The 18,982-nt window shown below is 36.3% G+C and overlaps 1 protein-coding gene across 2 annotated transcripts in view; it reads left to right on the forward strand.

The window, feature by feature from the left end:
- Positions 1–673: 673 nt before the first annotated feature.
- The window catches only part of CDH12 (cadherin 12), a 285,437-nt gene continuing 267,128 nt past the window's right edge, over positions 674–18,982 (forward strand). For both annotated transcript variants that reach the window (XM_058564303.1, XM_058564304.1), the window contains exon 1: positions 674–1,083. In XM_058564303.1, coding sequence (XP_058420286.1) covers positions 853–1,083 — 231 coding nt within the window. In that variant the 5' untranslated portion in view covers positions 674–852. The remainder of the gene's footprint in view (positions 1,084–18,982) is intronic.

Raw genomic sequence — 18,982 nt, forward strand, 5'->3', positions numbered from 1 at the left:
ACATTTTAGTAAGATGATTTACTTTTATATTTAGTAATTTATCTTGTTCTTTCCTGGATGGTCTGATTCTTCCTATTTTCTCACTTTGGGGAATTTTTTGTTTTTCTAAAAATTATTTTCTTTTTTCTTATTTTATAAATCTGTGGTTCTCAATCTTGGCCTATTTTGCTCCTCCCAGGGGATATCGGGCAATGTCTGGAGATATTTTTGGTTGTCACAACTGGTTGTGGGGGCGGATGCTACTGTCATCTATTAAGTGGAGGAAAGCAATGTCACTAAAAGTCATAAAATGCACGAGATAGCTCCCCAGTAACAAATAATTATCCAACCCAAAACGTCAAAACTGTGACATTGTGAAATCCTACTCTAACTTAGTTCACATTAAAAATAGTGTTCTGTGTTTTAGTCTTAAAATAATTACTAAATTAAAAAGTTGCTTCTGTTCATGATACACCTTTTTCTTCATTGTAGCTAATACTTTTTCAAGTCTGTGAAAAACAGTTTATCCAGGTTTACAGGTTGAATAGCAATGACCATTTACCAAGATAATTCTTTTCAAGTCTTTCCTCTCTGCTTCTTTAAACGTTGGCAGATATAATGAGAGTTTTGATGACCATCATCATGTAATTCTATCAATTTAATGAATCTTTGTTAATTTGTTTTATAGGTCCCTTTAGATGGAATATAATACAGTAGAAGGCTTTTCATCAAAAGGATTAATGCCTGCATTATCATTTCTGCAATAGAATAGAAAGCTAAGTGGTGGAGGCCACAGACACCTCAAACCTGGATTCCACAATTCTGCATTAAGTGCTGGAGTTTTATTACTCTGCCGTAGGAAAGCCTTTGCCAATGCTTACAAGGAACTGTTTCTCCCTGCTTCTCTGGGTCCTGTTTGATGGAGGTCTCCTAACACCACTTCAACCACAGCCACAACAGACTTTAGCCACAGAACCAAGAGAAAATGTTATCCACCTGCCAGGGCGGCGATTACATTTCCAACGAGTTAAACGTGGCTGGGTATGGAATCAATTTTTTGTGCTGGAGGAATACATGGGCTCCGAGCCTCAGTACGTGGGAAAGGTAATGGCGTGTTTCTTTTGACAACCACTTGGTAGCAAGGGGGATTATGCGTTGTGTATTGTGTATGGATGTTTTGCACAAGAGTTGAACAAACCAGTGACTAGAACACTGGAATTGAAATCCAAGAGACCTGGTTTCTCTTCCTGATTCAATGGCCCGGGTAAGCTTTGGAATATCATTTAACCCCCGTTTACTTCCATTCTCCCAGATTATTTTAATGAAAGTAATATATATTTTTGTTCCTATTTTTTATATTCTTTGCTTAAGACGTGAAGTTAAAATACGTAAATGTCATTAAAAATGTTATTACAGCACATTATTGCTTACAGATATTCTGAAATTGTTTACCAATGACAGACATAGAAAAATATCACCTGTTAGTATCCTTGAATGACCAGAATGTCTCCCTTCCCTTCCACTTTAAAAATATGACATACCATTTGGATTTTGATTCTGAAGTGTTTGACTTGGCTTGCTTATGCTTTATAAATAATTTCTTTATTATATGTTTGGCAAGCTAGTTATGAAGCTATTTATGGCCAAAGTAATAAATGTTGGAATCCAACTACATACACATCAATCTTTAACACAGCACACAATTTTTTAATCTTAGGGCAAGTTTATAGAAACTTAATTTTTTTTTTCACAAAAATAGTTGATGGCAACTGTTCTCGCCCATTTATGCTTTACTGCTAATTTCCTTACATAAAATTTTTGACCCATGTCTAGACTAGATAGAACTTACCAATGACACGGAAAAAATATTTTTTTCCCAGAAAAATTAATATTTTATTTTATTTTGATTTTGTTAATTCTGTTTTTAAATTTTCTAAAAGATTTTGCCATGGTCTTAATAAAAACATATATGCTTGAAGAGATTTTAAAATAAATCCAAAGACAGAAATGGAATTAGGATCCTAACAGAGAAATATAGAAGTGTTAGGAGGCTAATATAGAAGATTATGTCTGTTGAACATTATAGTCCTCAGTGCTTTCTGGAAGCCTAAATGAGTGAGAAACATGATGAGTCTTATGATTCCAATTTTAGGTCAAGGGAAACAAATCCATTCAAGATCTAAATTCTTTGAGGTACATTTTTGGAATTTACCTTTTAGAAATGTATTTAAATAATATTAAATAATACAGTTTAGAAGGTCTTCAAATAGAACCTTTGTTAAAAATCAACGCATAACCAGGATTGCCCTAAGGTGTAAGAGACCGTAGGCATTTGGGGTCCCACAACACAAATTTTCTGTGGGACACCTATCTATATATAAAATTTGAGTCACAAAAAATCAGTCTTTGAGTACCATTCTGGCAATTCTAATTTCTAATGATTTTGTAAAAATTATACAATGCCATTAAGCAGAAGCAATCTCTTTGACAGGCTGACTACTAGAAGTCAGATCTTGGTCATGTGGCCCTGAGACAACTCCATAGGTGCTAGTCCTGGAGCTCCACGGGTATCTGATGGGCCAAAAAATTGAGTAGAAAGTCGGAGAGAGCTTTAAAGAGGAGAAATGGCCCAAGTGGTTCTAGCCCAGGGCACTCCACCCAGATAGTATTGCTGCCCACAAATAGCCCTGGGAACAAGCAGGGTCTTAGAAAATTTTGAGGAAAGCACTTCAAAGCATGGAAGTCCCCTGATGTTATTGTTCATTGTTTCTGCTTATATGGTTCCCCATATGATCACAGGATATAATAATCACTAAAACATTTCTATGGTGAGATCATTTCATGTTGTTCTGGTACACTTGATTCTTGTGAGTTAATTTAATGTAAGGATCAAGTTTTGAAATCCAAAGACAAATGGAGAGGTATCATGGCTCTAAGACTCTACCTCATGGGTAACAGTTATCTCAACTCTGCTTATAATGAAAACTAGACATCACGTTGAGGTACTTGGCAAATGTCCGATGAGAAGATATTGTCTGGTTTTGATTGAAGCTGATCCCTAGCCTTTTTTGCTTGAATTTGAGGTAAGAAAGTTGACATTTTGTTGAAAAATTAATGAAACTGACTAGAGAAGTAAGTAAAAAGGGTCTAGGAGTTACTTATGCAAGTTTTGTTTGATACTCCAGAATTCTACCTTTATAATTGTTCCAATAGTATGGAATTCATCCAATTCATTTAAAAGATGAGTTATTATTCATAAATAGATTAAAAAGGAGTAGTTCTAAGATCTAACTTATTATTAAATTAAACATTATTTTCATAGTCACATGGCTCCACATTTGTAATATGTAATGAAAACCCAAGGTTCTCAGGCAATGTATGTTTCTCGTCCAGATGAAACATTTGCCAATATTTCCTTTCGACATGGAAACTAATTAAAGTTTAATTAACTCTATATTGATGATTCTAGATGTGGGAATAGTAATACGATAACACTGGAACCAATTCAAGCCATTATATTTGTGTGTGTAAACATATATAAATGTATTTATTCTCCTGCTCTTTCCAGAAAAGCTTTGAGACAGTTTATAGAAAAGTAAAGTATTATAAATAACATAGAACTTGGGGCTAAAGAAAAGGGCAAATGTAAAAGTGCCAAGCACAATAGTAAACTGAACTATTATAATTGAGTGTTAAATTTAACTTTATGTTTCTTTGCAGCAAGAGCGTCTAAGGAAAACATTAATTTGAATGGTTCCCATTACTGGAAGCTCCACTTATTGAAAGGAAAAGTCAACTTCCCTATCTTTAAATCTAAAAGAATCTCTTCATGTAGGAATTTATGGGGGGCGTGGTGTCACCTAAGTGGCTTAATGGACATTAGCCTCAACAATTTTTATATTTAAAAGGAGCAGCTGTTAATATTGACATCATTTCAAGAAAGACCAAACTGTGGTATTGCTTATAATGAACATTACTTTATTTTATATACTAAGAAATCACAGAAGTGTCCAGAGGTAAGGCCAATGCTTTCTTCAAACAGTCATTTTGGACTTACTACAATGCCTGGATAAGTGTAAGGTGCCATATTGCAGAGTAACACAGAAATTAATTTGATAGGCAAAAGTTTTCAATTCAGATATTATCAATTACTCAAAGTCACCACAAAAAACTGTTATTAAAGACATGCACACGTGTGCACGTACACACACACACGCAGTAAGTTGGATGCTGACACCAACATATATAACTGGATGCCTTTGTCTGTGTAGTACTAACTTATGTCATAGCCTCAAAGCTCTGTGTCAAGAACATGCTGCCCATTTTATCCTCAAAGAATAATTTAGGAAACTGCGTTGTCATTTCAGATGATCTTTGTTAGCAGCAATTCTTAAGTCTAAATTGTTTAAAATGGGAAAAAGATTAAACATTGAAACATATATAAACCCTAATTTCAGAGGCATTCATTTATTCAACATATTTTTGACTGAGAATGCATTACAATTTGAGAAAGTGTTGTGAGCATAAATTTAAGTCTGATGGTCCCTAGATTACAATTATAATAGGTGAGCTTTATTGAGTGCTACTTTGAACGCTGTTTTAATTGCGTTACACACATAAACTAATGTAATCTTCACAACAGCACTATGAGGAAGATTATTAGTAATCTCATTTTACATATCAGAAAACTGAGGCACAGGAAAGTTAAGTAACTTGCCCATGGCCCCACCCAGTAAATGCGGAAACTAAGATTTTAAGACAGATAGTTTAACTCCATTGCACAAGAAAATATCATAGTTTATCTCATAAGGATCTTAAGAGTTAACAATAATTTCAATACTCTGTCAAAAGTACTATAACGGAGACCCTATAAGGGATGGTGGAAACAAAGGAAGGTCTATGACTTGTGTAGAAGATGGAGGAATTCAAGAAAAGTGTCACAGATTAGGAAGCACCCGAGATGAGTCTTGAAGGATGAATTTATCTTTTCAGAAGAGATAGTCTGAGGAAAAGTTTTTATAAGCACTGAGGCTTGAAAGTTTAAGGTGAGCCTAGATAACAGTATTTCAATATAATCAGAGAGTGTGAAGCCAGCTGTTTAAAATAGGTAAATACAGAATGTATGCAGAGGCTCAAGTCTGATACCAAGATCAGTGTTATTCGTTCTTATTTTCTTACTTATTTACCTATTTATTTTTAATAGAAGTGTAATTGACATATAACATTATATTAGTTTCAGGTGTACAACATAATGATTCAATATTTATATATATTGCAAAATTATCACTGTAATAAGCATAGTAAACATCCATCACCATACATAGCTATAGTTTTTTTTTCTTGAGATGACTTTTAAGATTTACTCTCAGCAATTTTCAAATATGTAATACAGTATTATTAACAATAATCCCTATGCTGTACATTACACTATTATTTGTTCTTAAAGGTGTCAAGATCTGCAAAATGTCTTGGTTGAAGATTCATATGGACAGAATGGCAGTTTTAGAATGATCACTCAGAGAGCCATTTAAAGTACTCATTGGAGGCAGAGAAACAGGCATGGAGACAGACAGCGTATGTAGGAGAAGTTTACAGTAGGCTTGTCTAGAAAGTAATAAAGAAAATGGGATATTAGAGTTGAAGATGTGAAAGGTGGGGGCAAGATAATCAAAGATTTAAAGATCCATTTGTCATGGGAATATAAAAGATGAGACAAAAAAATTAGTGGATAGTTTTATGTAGAGAATGAAAGAGAGGGAGAAATAAAAAAAAAATGCCACAGATTTCTGACTTCAGTTATACTAGTAGCTTGTATGGGTTTTGTTCTAGAGTAAGAAATAAAATGATCACTGTTAGACATTATATATCTACATAGGCACTTAGAAGTATGCAGGTGAAGTATCTCATAGATATTTGGATACGTTAGTCTAGAGTTCACAAACAAGAGGCCCATAGTAGAGATACAGACATAGGAGTAACCAGTACACACATGGTAGGCAACAACACTTAAGTGGATAACAGACTAGGAGAAATTACAGAGAAGATATGAGAACCTTGATTTTTAACTGCAAAGCAGATGAAGAATCATTAGATAGATCTAGCTAATAAGAGGTAAAAGACAAGTGTTAAATAGTGTCATGGAAAATAAACCAGAAGAAAGTTTTAAGAATAATGAATGACCAGGCTGGCCCCGTGGCTTAGCGGTTAAGTGCGCACACTCTGCTACTGGTGGCCCGGGTTCGGATCCCGGGTGCTCACCGATGCTTCTCCGGCCATGCTGAGGCCGGGTCCCACATACAGCAACTAGAAGGATGTGCAACTACGACATACAACTATCTACTGGGGCTTTGGGGGGAAAAAAAGGAGGAGGATTGGCAATAGATATTAGCTCAGAGCCAGTCTTCCTTAGCAAAAAAAGAGGAGGATTAGCGTGGATGTTAGCTCAGGGCTGATCTTCCTCACACACACACACACAAAAGAATAATAAATGACAAATAATATCAAACTCCACAGGTCAAATTAAATAATGACTGAAAAGACTGTATGGTTTTCTCATTTGGTGAGCCAGAGGTGACCTTTGTCAAATGGTTTTAATAGTTTTCTCTAGAGTTTAAAGAAAGGAGAGAGAAATGAGTACAGCCAGTACATTTCAACAGTATAGCTGAAAGAGACTGATCTGTGCCCTACTGATATGCCTGGTTTGATCTGATAGGTATTCTATTAGTTAGTGTTCTCCAGAGAAACAAAAGCAACAGTGTGTGTGTGCATGTGTGTGTTCATATGTATGGAGAGAGAGAGAGTGTATTATTTTAAGGAATTGGCTCTTGTGATCGTGGAGAAGCAAGTCCAAAATCTGCAGGGTAGGCCAGCAGGCTGGAGACTCAGGGGAGACGTTCAGATATACTGAGTATATCTATTCCAATTATGGAATATATATATATATATATATATAAAATATATACATAATTATGGATTATGTCTATTACAATTTATTCCAGCTATGTATTCCAGAACTGGAGAAATAATTACAGAATGGATTGGGGGGACCCATTGGGCTCAGCGTGAGATGAACCTGAGCTAGAACTCCATTGATCTCCTGACCTCCATAAGCCCCTGCTCTGGCTAGTGGGCCACAGTGGCATTCTGAATCTCCTGGAATTAGTGTCAGTTCAGAGCCAGTGTCCAGCAGTCCCCTAAACGTCTGATTATTTTCTTTTCCCCAATGTACAGTCACCCAGTATAAACTCCCTTTGAGCAAAGTTGGAAGAAAGATTAACAGTATAAATTTTTGGGAGTGTAATGGGCTCCTTCCTCAAGGGGACCAGGCCTTCCTTTCTTTGAAGTTTGTAAACTGGCTTGAGTCTGGGAATTGATTGAGAAGCCATGACTCTCTGTTTTTAGGATTCAATTTAGACTTTAATTCACCTGACTAGAATTTTTCTGCTTATATAGATCAAGTAAGAATTTGATAGGCTTCCTCTCTATGTCATTTCTAGGAACTTGATCATCAACTAGCCAATGCCATAGGTCTCCATGTGTCAGACTGTTCTGACTACTGCTTTAGCTCAGCTGTCCATTATGGTAACTATACCCATCTTGCCTCGGCCATTGAATGCTGCCAATTGATCCTTGTCACCCCAAGTTCCAATTATTCCTGTTGCATTTAGTTTTTCCTCTTCAGTGACACCAGTTCCCACTGTCAGTTCTGGCCTACAGAGAAGAGCCATCACAGAGCTCTTCAGGGATGCTGGAGCTCCACTCTCAAACTTATTTCTCACAGTCATGGTGAAAAATGTGTCCACTGGAAGCTGCCAGAGTGGGTGAGTAGGTCTTAAATGACAAATGCGTTAGCCTTCCTATCTCCCTAAGCTTTTGAATCTCCTCCTCTACAGTAAACCAAGGCAGGTCTGGCATTTCAAATTCATTTACTGTGGGCAACCTTTTGTTCCACGTTTCAGCCGAATAAACTGTTAGAGCACTTTTTAATTTCCAAGCTGCAAGATAAAATGCAGAATTAAATGCAACATTAGATGCAGAATATCTGCTTAGTTGGCCCATATCAATGAATTCAGCCTGATCAACTTTATATTCCTTCCACCATTATCTCACAGCCTTAATATCCGTTCCCACATGTACTCCCTGGATTTCTGTCTGTATAAATTAGACAAACCAAGTAGTTCTTTTGGTGTGTAGCACACCTGCTCATGGGTCACACCTTGTGTTTCACCTTTAGGGGCATGCTGAGACTTGAGTCTAGTTATAGATCAAAAAGCAAAGAGAAATGATGAGGGTGGGTCTCGAAGAATCAGCAGTGTCTTACATGGCAGCTGACTCAGGGGAGGCCGTTACAGTTTCCTCAGGCATTCAGGGTTAATCTGCTCAGTTGGAGGTGGAGAGGCTGCTTTGCTGGCAAAGCAAACTCATCAGAATTTAGGGTCTCAATGCCCCCAGCTTCATCAGGGTCTTTCCATGCATCTGCATTCCAACTTTCAGGACCCCATTCCTTCACAATCAATGCACTCATTTTGAAAGTAGTTGCACTATCTGGCTGGGAATTCAATTTGCATTGTAATTCAACCACTCACAGGATGAGATTCTGGGCCTGTTTTTCAGCAGTCTCAGTTCTGTGGCTATAGGAGATAAAGGTCTCTTTCAGGGCAGACATAGAAGCTGTCAGGTCATTTATGTGGAACTTGAGCTGAGAATTCAAATCCCTGAGCATATCTGTTCTTTCCCCACTTTGTCTAGTGCTATGATCTTCAAGGTTGTGTCTTCCTAAATTCATATGTTGAAATCCTAATGTCCAATGTGATAACATTAGGAAGTGGGGCCTTCGAGAGGTTCTTAGGTCATGAGGATGGAGCCCTCATGAATAGGACTACTGCTCTTATAGAAAAGGTCCCCAGAGTTCCCTAGCCCCTTCTGTCGTGTGAAGATACAGCAAGAAGTCTGCAACCCAAAGGAGGGCCATTACCAAACCATTCTGGCATCTTGATCTTGGACTTCCTGCTTCCGGAACAGTGAAAAGTAAATTTCTGTTGTTTATAAGCTACCTACTCTCTGGTATTATAGCAGCCCTAACAGACTAAGACATCCAGCGACACTAGGAGCAACTAGCCAATCTTATCATAACCATGAGTTTGACAAAAATGTTCAAAGGTATCAAATACATGGTCACCCAGATGCTTGCCTCTTCTAAGTATTTGATTAGCAGTACCCAAGGGTGATATTTTGCGTATCTCTATTGCTATATCACACCACGGACTATCAGTGCTGTCTTTACTACTGGAAATAGAGTCATTAGGATCTTTAATCAGACTAGAGAGTCAATTCCAGAAACCGGAGAACCAATTAAGAAAACTCATCCATAAGATTTTGTTCCTCTAGAACCACTCTTAGTGCCACAATATGTATTTGTCAGGGTTCTCCAGAGAAACAATAAATAGGATGTTTATATATGTGTTTATTTTAAATATATTTGGTTCATACAACTGTGGAGGTGCAAGTCTAAAATCTGCAGGGTAGGCAGACAGGCTGGGGACCCAGAAAGAGTTGCAGTCTGAGCTGAAAGGCATTATGCTGGTAGAATTTCTTCTTGCTGGGGAGAGGTCAGCCTTTGTTTTATTAAGGCTTCAACTGATTAGATGAGGCCCACCCATATTATGGAGGGTAATCTACTTTACTCGATTTAAATGTTAATCTCATTCAAAAAACACCTTCATAGAAACATCCAGAATAGTGTTTGATCAAATATCTGGACACCTTGGCCCAATTAAGTTAACAGACAAAATTAACCTTCATAGGAATAATAGAACCAATCAGATCTTATAAAGATGAGATGATTGATTAGTCAGAAGAAAGAAGTGCTGGTTGACTGCTAGAATTTAAGAAAAATGACTTTGTAAAAGATTTTCAGGTGGTAGAACTAATCAGCAATGTGTGACTTTCTTCACCAGCAGGAAGCCCTATGAAGGAAGAAAAAGGAATAGACGATTGTATCAATTCATTACCGCAGATTTATAGGGCCAGTGTGATGAAGGAGAGAATGGTACTAAAAAAGGAGAAGTCCAAGAGAAACTGGGGTGGAACTACAAAAACTGAAGTTCCAAAGAGACTTACCAATAAAAATATATGCTTTTATATATATACAGAAGTCAAGACAGTGGCATAGAATTTAGGGGTTTTTTTGTAATTGTATGTAGAATTTAGTTTTGGATTAGTAAAAAAAAAAAAAAGAATAAGGAAGAAAAATAGAGAGAGTGTTTAGCTTACTAAAATAGCTATAATTACATTGCAAAAATAATTTGTCTATCTGGAATTTCTTATAAATTAACACAATTTTAGGATGATATTTTGACTCCTGTGTATAACCCTTTGCACACAATAAAAATGCAAATTATATCAGGTTATACTAACACACTTAAAAGATGTTTTCATAGCTCAACATTGTCTGTCTATCTATCTATCTATCTATCTATCTATCTATCTATCTATCTATCTATCTATTTGGTTCATGAGTCATGTAACTTTTTGAGAAGCCTATAATGTAGTTTTCTTGGTTCAATTTACTCCTCAAGTGTGAGCTTTCAATGTCAGAGTAATTCCTGTTCATTTGAGATTCATGGGTCATAATACCAACTCAGTCTTCATACAAGATTTGAAACATAATGCATCCTCTTGACTCCTGCTTCACTTACATATCTGAGAAACTTTGCAGTCTTCAAGTGCCCTAAATCAAGTTGTTTCTAACCCATTCTGCTGCCAAATGGATTGACCTTGCTGCTAATTAAAGCATCTTTAGCTACCTGCTCTTTCTGCAGCAAAACATGAAAAGGAATCATTAGGTAAGCCTGATAATTTATTGGACACCTTGGTTCTTAAACATCTCCCTGAGTTTTATAGTTTCTCTCAGTACATGAGGCTATCTTTGAAATAATAATCTTTGGATGTGATTAGATAGCAATACCTTTAAAAGGAAAATTGCTTGAAATGGAATTTGAACAAATAAATAACACAATATACGAAAGCTCTTGTCAAATAGTGGATGTCCATTGTATGCCACTTCTTTTCTCTCCTTTACAATTTATTTCTTGTTTCTAGCATGCTGGTTGTTTCATAATAGCTATGCAATAAAGGTTTAATGTGCTTACTTTAATTGAATTGGCAGGACCTTGAAAGAAATTCAGTGATCTCTAAATCAATATATGAATTACTAAAACCAGCATTTCAAAAATGACATGGATGGCATTAAGGTTTGAGCACTATTTTTAAATTTTTTTTCTACTTCTTTCTTCTTTCTTTTTCCTTCTCCTTTCTTCCTTCTCCTTATGCTGTTTTCCACCTTACCTCTAATTATCCTCTAATTCTTTATTTTCTTCTAACAATTTATCTGTATTTTTTTAATATTTTTTAATTGATGTTTTAATAGTTTTTAACATTGTGAAATTTTGGGTTGTACATTTTTGTTTGTCCATCACCATATACATATCTCCCTTCACCCCTTGTGCCTACCCCCCACCCCCATTGCCCCTGGTAATCAGAATACAATTTTATCTGTCCATGAGTTGGTTTATATTCCACATATGAGTGAGATCATACAGTGTTTGTCTTTCTCCTTCTGGCTTATTTCACTTAACGTAATACCATCCAGGCCCACCCATGTTGTTGCAAATGGGACGATTTTGTCTTTTTTTATGGCTGAGTAGTATTCCATTGTATATATAGACCACATTTTCTTGATCCAATCATCAGTCGAGGGACACTTAGGTTGCTTCCACTTCTTGGCTATGGTGAATAATGCCGCAATGAACATAGGGGTGCATAAGCCTCTTTGGATTGTTGATTTCAGGTTCGTTGGATAGATTCCCAGTAGTGGGATGGTTGGATCATAGGGCATCTCTATTTTTAATTTTTTGAGGGATCTCCATACCGTTTTCCATAGAGGTTGCACCAGTTTGCATTCCCACCAGCTGTGTATGAGGGTTCCTGTTTCTTCACATCCTCTCCAACGTTTGTTGTTTTTTGACTTGGTGATTATAGCCATCCTAACGGGCATGAGGTGATATCTCAGTGTTGTTTTGATTTGCATTTCCATGATGATTAATGATGTTGAACATCTTTTCATGTGCCTATTGGCCATCTGTATATCTTCTTTGGAGAAGTGTCCATTTCCTCTGCCCATTTTTTGATCAGGTTGTTTGTTTTTTTGTTGTTCAGTTGTGTGAGTTCTTTATGTATTATGGAGATCAACCCTTTGTCAGATGTATGTTTTGCAAATATTCTCTCCCAGCTGGTGGGTTGTCTATTCATCTTGATTCTGGTTTCTTTTGTCTTGTAGAAGCTCTTTAATCTGATAAAGTCCAACTTGTTTATTTTTTCTTTAGTTTCCCTAGTCTGGGTAGGCATGTCATCTGAAAAGATTCCTTTATAACCAATGTCAAATAGTGTGTTGCCTATATTTTCTTCTATGAGTTTTATACTTTCAGGTCTCACCTTCAGATCTTTGATCCATTTTGAGTTAATTTTTGTGAATTGCGATAGCAGATGGTCCACTTTCATTCTTTTGCATGTGGCTGTCCGGTTTTCCCAACACCATTTATTGAAGAGACTTTCCTTTCTCCATTGTATGTTCTTAGCTCCTGTGTCAAAAATTAGCTGACCGTATATGTGTGGTTTTATTTCTGGGCTTTCACTTCTGTTCCATTGATCTGTGTGTCTGTTTTTGTACCAGCACCATGCTGTTTTGATTACTATTGCTTTGTAGTATGTTTTGAAGTCAGGGATTGTGATGCCTCCTGCTTTGTTCTGTTTTCTTAGGATTGCTTTAGCTATTCGGGGTCTTTTGTTGCCCCGCATAAATTTTTTATGGATGTTGCCTGACTGTAGTTACTTAAAAACTAGGAAAAGGAGTTGAGGCTTTGATTCTAATCCCAGGTTATCCCTATGAACGTGCTTAAGCACACGTGTCTCAATTCATGTAACTAATGATATAGGGAGATATCACATACTCAAATTATATTTTCACCAAAAATATCTCAAGTGCATTTGTCACAAACTTCACAGTACAGTTGATTGTGTGTGTGGTGTGTCTGTGTGTACGTGTACATGTGTTTCCAAAACCTTTTCTATAAAATATTAGTTGGATTTTTTGAAAAACAGTGCTCTCTGTGGGCTAACATGGTCAAATCTCTACAAGTTGCATATTATACCAGGTTATTCTTCTAAAAATATTGAGTTTATGAATATATGCCACGGTTATGCCAGTCAGACGTACACTTGAAATGTGATTGGGTTCTTTTGGTACACTTTAAACATAGTATGTTTATGTGAGAAATATTCCTCTTTCATGACTCTAAAGAAGTGAAAGCACTGTTATGGAAGGTACCATCTATCTATGTTTCATTATTCGTGAAAGCACAACATAATTTATTGCTACTGACGTTTAATCAATATAACTAATACAGGAAATCACTATTATGAAAGCATCTATTTTCTACTCCTGGAATTTCCCATAGAGATTGCATAAAGGAGATTTCCTATATGGCATATATTAGTGTAACCACTTTAGAGTAGACTTTTAATGCATACTCATACTCATTATTAAAGAATGCTGTTTTGTTGTTGTTTGTTGTTTTATATCAACTGTCAAGAACTGTTAGTCTTCCACAGTTTCATGAATGTTGGAAGAAGGTATGAGATGCCTGGGTCAGAGAAAAGGGACATTTTATTACTCACAGCACAGCAAGCAGCATAAACATCAGCATAATTGAGTCAGTGCCCATTGTCCCATGAACCATAGGGTCAAAACGGCTAAGCCCAGATGGATGCCAGCACCTGCAGTGCATTGCATTATGGAAGAGGAAGCCTGATAATTTCTGCCCTTTGGTTGAGAGGGAGACATTATCTATAATGAACTGGGTAGTAAGCATGTCTGCCCTTTGCTTTGGAAGAAGATACTACCTCAACTTTTCAAGGTTGCTTGCTATATGAACATTCTTGAAAATATAGTCTTGAAAAAAGCACATTTAGTATTTTCTGTGTAAGACCTCCAGGAACACAAGAGATGATGGAGAATGGTCTCCCGATGCTATATAGTGTATTGACTTACTAAAGCAATACCATATAGTATAGTGACTTAGTAAAGTTAGAAATAATTTAAATACCTTCTTCCAACTAACTGAATTTCTTCATCAGCAGTCAAATGATGGCCCCCCCTCTTTTTTTTTCTTTTTAAGCAACAACAACAACAAATTCATTCATCCCATAGCTCATATTCTCTTCCATTCTGAATCTTGGACTTGGAACTGAATATATGAAGAAATTCCAAGTCTAATTCTGGCCCTCGGTGATGTTGGTCTTCACAAATTAACTATCTTCTCAATAAGTATAACTTTTGCAGTATACGTATTACTTTTTCTTATATAAATGATGGAAGATAACATATCTTTCAGCCACTGGATATGAATACTTGTTTGGGATATAACCTCCTCACAATTATACTGATAGTCTCACTCCTTGATTAAAATGTAAGAATTATTGTTCCATCATAAACAATGATTTATTATAAGGAGAGGAGAGTCCATCTAGAATTAATTTTTTTTTATTTTACAAAGTATTCAGTGCTATTGAATTCTGAAATAATCTGATACAGTTTGGAAATATTTATAGGATTTTATGATATCTTCAGCCATCTATCATAAAGAGAATGATATTGTAATTCAAAATGTTGTTTTCAAAGTGATGGGCATTAAAAGAGGGCAATGATATTTTCCCATGATGTATACAGTCGTCCCTCCGTGCGTGGGGGATTGGTTCCAAAATCCGAGAATGATCAAGTCCCTTATATAAAATGGCAGTAGTTTTTGCATATAACCTATGCACATACTCCTGTATACTTGAAATCATCTCTAGATTACTTATAATACCTAATAGAATGTAAATGCTAAGTAAATAGTTGTTATACTGCATTGTTTAGGAAATAATGACAAGAAAAAAAGCTTTGTACATGTTTGGTACAGACCCAGTCATCATAGGCCTTTTCATCCACGGTTGGTTGAATCCTCAGATGTGGAAACCGGGTGCGACCCTGCGGATATGGAGGTCCTACTGTTAGAGGCTCTAAATACAATTCTCTGTTGAATAGACTTACAAACTAAACAATAAATTGGTAGCACTGAAAGATGGGATTACAGTTGTGTTGTGTTGACCATGTCAGCTACTGTTGCAAGTATGTTTCAAATAGTAACTTTTGAATCCACCCCTGAAGAATTATATTGTAGCTTGAAAAACAAATTAAAACACAAAGAAAACTGTACTTTGAAAATAAAGCAAGATAATAAGGAATGATTGAAAACACAACCCTCAAGTAATTTTCCCTTTTGATTAAAACATTGTGAGCATGAAATAGAAAAATGTTTAAATTATTTTTATTATCCACTACATGATTGCGATCAGGAAATTCCTTAAGATTCCTCCTTTGCTTCATAACTGTCTACAAGTTAGATCATCGAATGTTTTCCTGAAGCCTACAGGTGCACATATGTAGTGCCAAAGTAGCACGTAGAAATTAGCAATAGTTTGATTTCTCTCAAATGAATGAAGAACCATGGTTTATTTAAACAATCAAAGCTTCTTAACCCATTTAAACCCTAGCTTTAAACCTATAGTTGAAAATAAAAGTGAGACCAAAGGTAACATAAGGTGAATATAATTCTTTCTTTTTTTTTTCTTCCTCCCTCCCTCCCTCCTTCCTCTCTTTCTTCCTTCCTTCCTATCTTTCTTTCTATCTTGATTAGAAAAGATCTTAAGAGACCAAAAGAAGGGGAAATTTAGGAAAAAAATAGAGGCTATTTTAACAAGTTAAAAACTGTAAATATCGGGCCGGCGCCATGGCTTGGCTGTTAAGTGCACGCGCTCCGCTACTGGCTGCCCAGGTTCGGATCCCGGGAGCGCACTGACGCACCGCTTCTCCGGCCATGCTGAGGCCGTGTCCCACATACAGCAACTAGAAGGATGTGCAACTATGACGTACAACTATCTACTGGGGGGCTTTGGGGAAAAAAAAAAAAGGAGGAGGATTGGCAATGGATGTTAGCTCAGAGCCAGTCTTCCTCAGCAAAAAGAGGAGGACTAGCCTGGATGTGAGCTCAGGGCTGATCTTTCTCACACAAAAAAACAAAAAACAGTAAATATGTGTACAAAAATACACTACACTTCCTTTTAGATAGTGTTATTAAAGACTTCTAAAAATTCCTAAATATATTTTCAAATATCAAGGAATTTCTGCAAGGGACACATTTTATTGTGAATCTCTGCATATCCCTTGGCTCCCTAGTGGACACAGAATTGTGAGTGACATATTTGATCACTTCACTGCCCTTAAATAAGCGGAATTTTATCATCACTCCATGAAAGCTTGCATAAACAGTCCATTTGTTTTCAGCTAAGTGAATGTTTGTACATATCTGGCTCTTGTGGATCATAAAACAGCATGGCTCCATCCTCGTAGTTTGGGGGCTGGAGTAGTAGAAATGAGCATAGGATGGAAGAAAGACATTTTAGTGTCCAATTATTTCTGAAGAAATCTATGTCCCCAAATTCACAGTGTCTGAACTGATCAACTCCTCAGAATCTGCCCCATTCTCTGATTCCATTGCTTTAGTTTTCCTGGAAGAAAAGAGAGGTTCTGATACTGAGTTAGGTTAAAGAATCTTAATCACACATTTTTTTCCCCCTAATGATGACAAGTATCTGAGCATCCTTGAAAGTGCTTCTTCGTTTAATGGCTACTCCTGCTCATGCCATCCTTTAAGAAGTTTTGGAGAAGTATTTTGGAAAAGAAAGGAAAAAAAACATTAATAGGAACTTTTCTAGTATGAGTTTAGATTAGGGTTGGCAAACTATGGCTTTCAGACCAAATCCAGCCTGCTGCCTGTTTTCATAAATAAAGTTTTATTGGAATACAGTCATGCTCATTTGTTTACATACCGTCTATGGCCGTTTTCACACAAGATGGCAAGGTTGAGTAATTAGGACAAAAACCGTATGGCTCATAAAACCTAAAATACTTACTATCTGGCCCTTTACAGAAAAGGGGTGTGGACCCTTTTTTAGATAACTACACTTGACAAAAGAATGCTGTATGGACTTAGGCCTTTCATTTGTGGACACTCAGAACTGCCCTCTCAGTCTTGTCTCCCTCTCGAAGATTCAGAGTTCTCAGGGACGTGGGCTAGTTGTCAGAAATGGGTCTCCTGAGTGAGAACCAGCAGGGTTGGTGAAAGAATCATAGGCTCTTTTGTGGCCTTTGAATAACCTTACCACCTCAGTATTCTCATCTGTAAAGCAGGGATGATATGGAAAGAAAATAATAAGGTTATTGTGGGGATTACTTAATCCACATATGGGACAATGCATGTAGATTCTCAGCCAAGCATCGTTAATGTTGCTGCAATACCCTCACTCCACACTTTTTGCCCAGTGTAGAAACTGTAATGTTTCTGGATGGAATGTAGGGATTTGGGCTTCACCGAAAGGTGTCTAGATTCATCAGAATGTACTTTTCACTCCTTGGAACAAGAGAATCATATATGAAGAATCTGTCATATTCTATGGAGTGGACATAGATATGAACATACATTCCCATTTTTACTATTGCTCCTTAGTTTCCTCAGAATCTCCCAGCACCACAAGCATGCCCATGTTCCAAGCTCTCCTTCCCTCATCTAAGTGTATCCACGTAGCTGGAACAACAGTATAATAGAATCTTGGACAAATAGTCACAATAAATGGGGAAATTATTACTATAATTTAGTAAGCTCACATTGTCGAGAGTGCACGACTCCTATCATAAAGCACAGAAACAAGTTTATTCAGAGTTAACAATGTATTGGGGAAATCAGCTTAAAACCAAATACATTCCTGTGAACAAATGAACAAAATCAAGACCACCGAGACTTGTAACACACTAAAGATTAAATAAATGTTAATATGCATAGTGGAGAAAAATAATTTAAACACTTATTTCAAGACCTTGTTTTCTTTTCTTTGGTTGGTTTAAAGACTTATTTGTTATGTATAATGTCTTCCTCCTTCATATTCATTACAACAAACAATTACAAATGAATTTTGCAATTATATGTAATTTAAAATTTTTGCATTTGATGGAAGAAATCTAGATTTCATATTTTAGAATGCCAATGTTTAAATTCAAAGTTTAGAAGTGTTAATTATGACATATATTTTTATCAATATGTGTAAACCTGCACTCATCAATTAAAGATTTTATTTATTTATTTATTTATTTCCCCCCCAAAGCCCCGGTGGATAGTTGTATGTCATAGCTGCACATCCTTCTAGTTGCTGTATGTGGGACACGGCCTCAGCATGGCTGGAGAAGCAGTGTGTTGGTGCGCGCTCAGGATCCGAACCCAGGCCGCCAGCAGCAGAGCGCGAACACTTAACTGCTAAGCCATGGGGCCAGCCCTGCACTCATCAATTAATTTGCGAAGTATTGCTTCTAGTTTTTGCCTCCAGTGATTAGATTTCTCTGTAACATGCAATATTTCATTAAATACCAAACTTAGTTATTATATGGCACATTAAATAAATTTAAATGATTATTTAATTTTTATCATTCAGTTTTGAAGTATAGTCATTCATATTTCAAAGCTTATGCCTTTATTAATGGCCATGAATACATATTATTAAATGAAATTTTTTTGATCAAACAATAATCAAGAGCAGCTAGTAAGTTAATAATTAAGTAACCCAGTAGGGGAATATTCCAGTTCTATTAAGTAAAATAATTACTTACAGAAAAATAATTATGTATACTCTCAATGCACTAAGCTTCCTGAGTGAGAGTTCAGAAGAACAAATAAGATATAGATAAATGGGTAAGAGCAGGAACTATGAGAATTTTAGGATGAGTAAAATATGATAAAATAAAATATGATACTCTTCCTTAGATATAAAGGAAGAGTAAATATCGTCAAGAATGAAA

Source organism: Diceros bicornis, chromosome 20 (genome assembly GCF_020826845.1).
Source record: "Diceros bicornis minor isolate mBicDic1 chromosome 20, mDicBic1.mat.cur, whole genome shotgun sequence".
NCBI classification, from domain to species: Eukaryota; Metazoa; Chordata; class Mammalia; order Perissodactyla; family Rhinocerotidae; genus Diceros; species Diceros bicornis.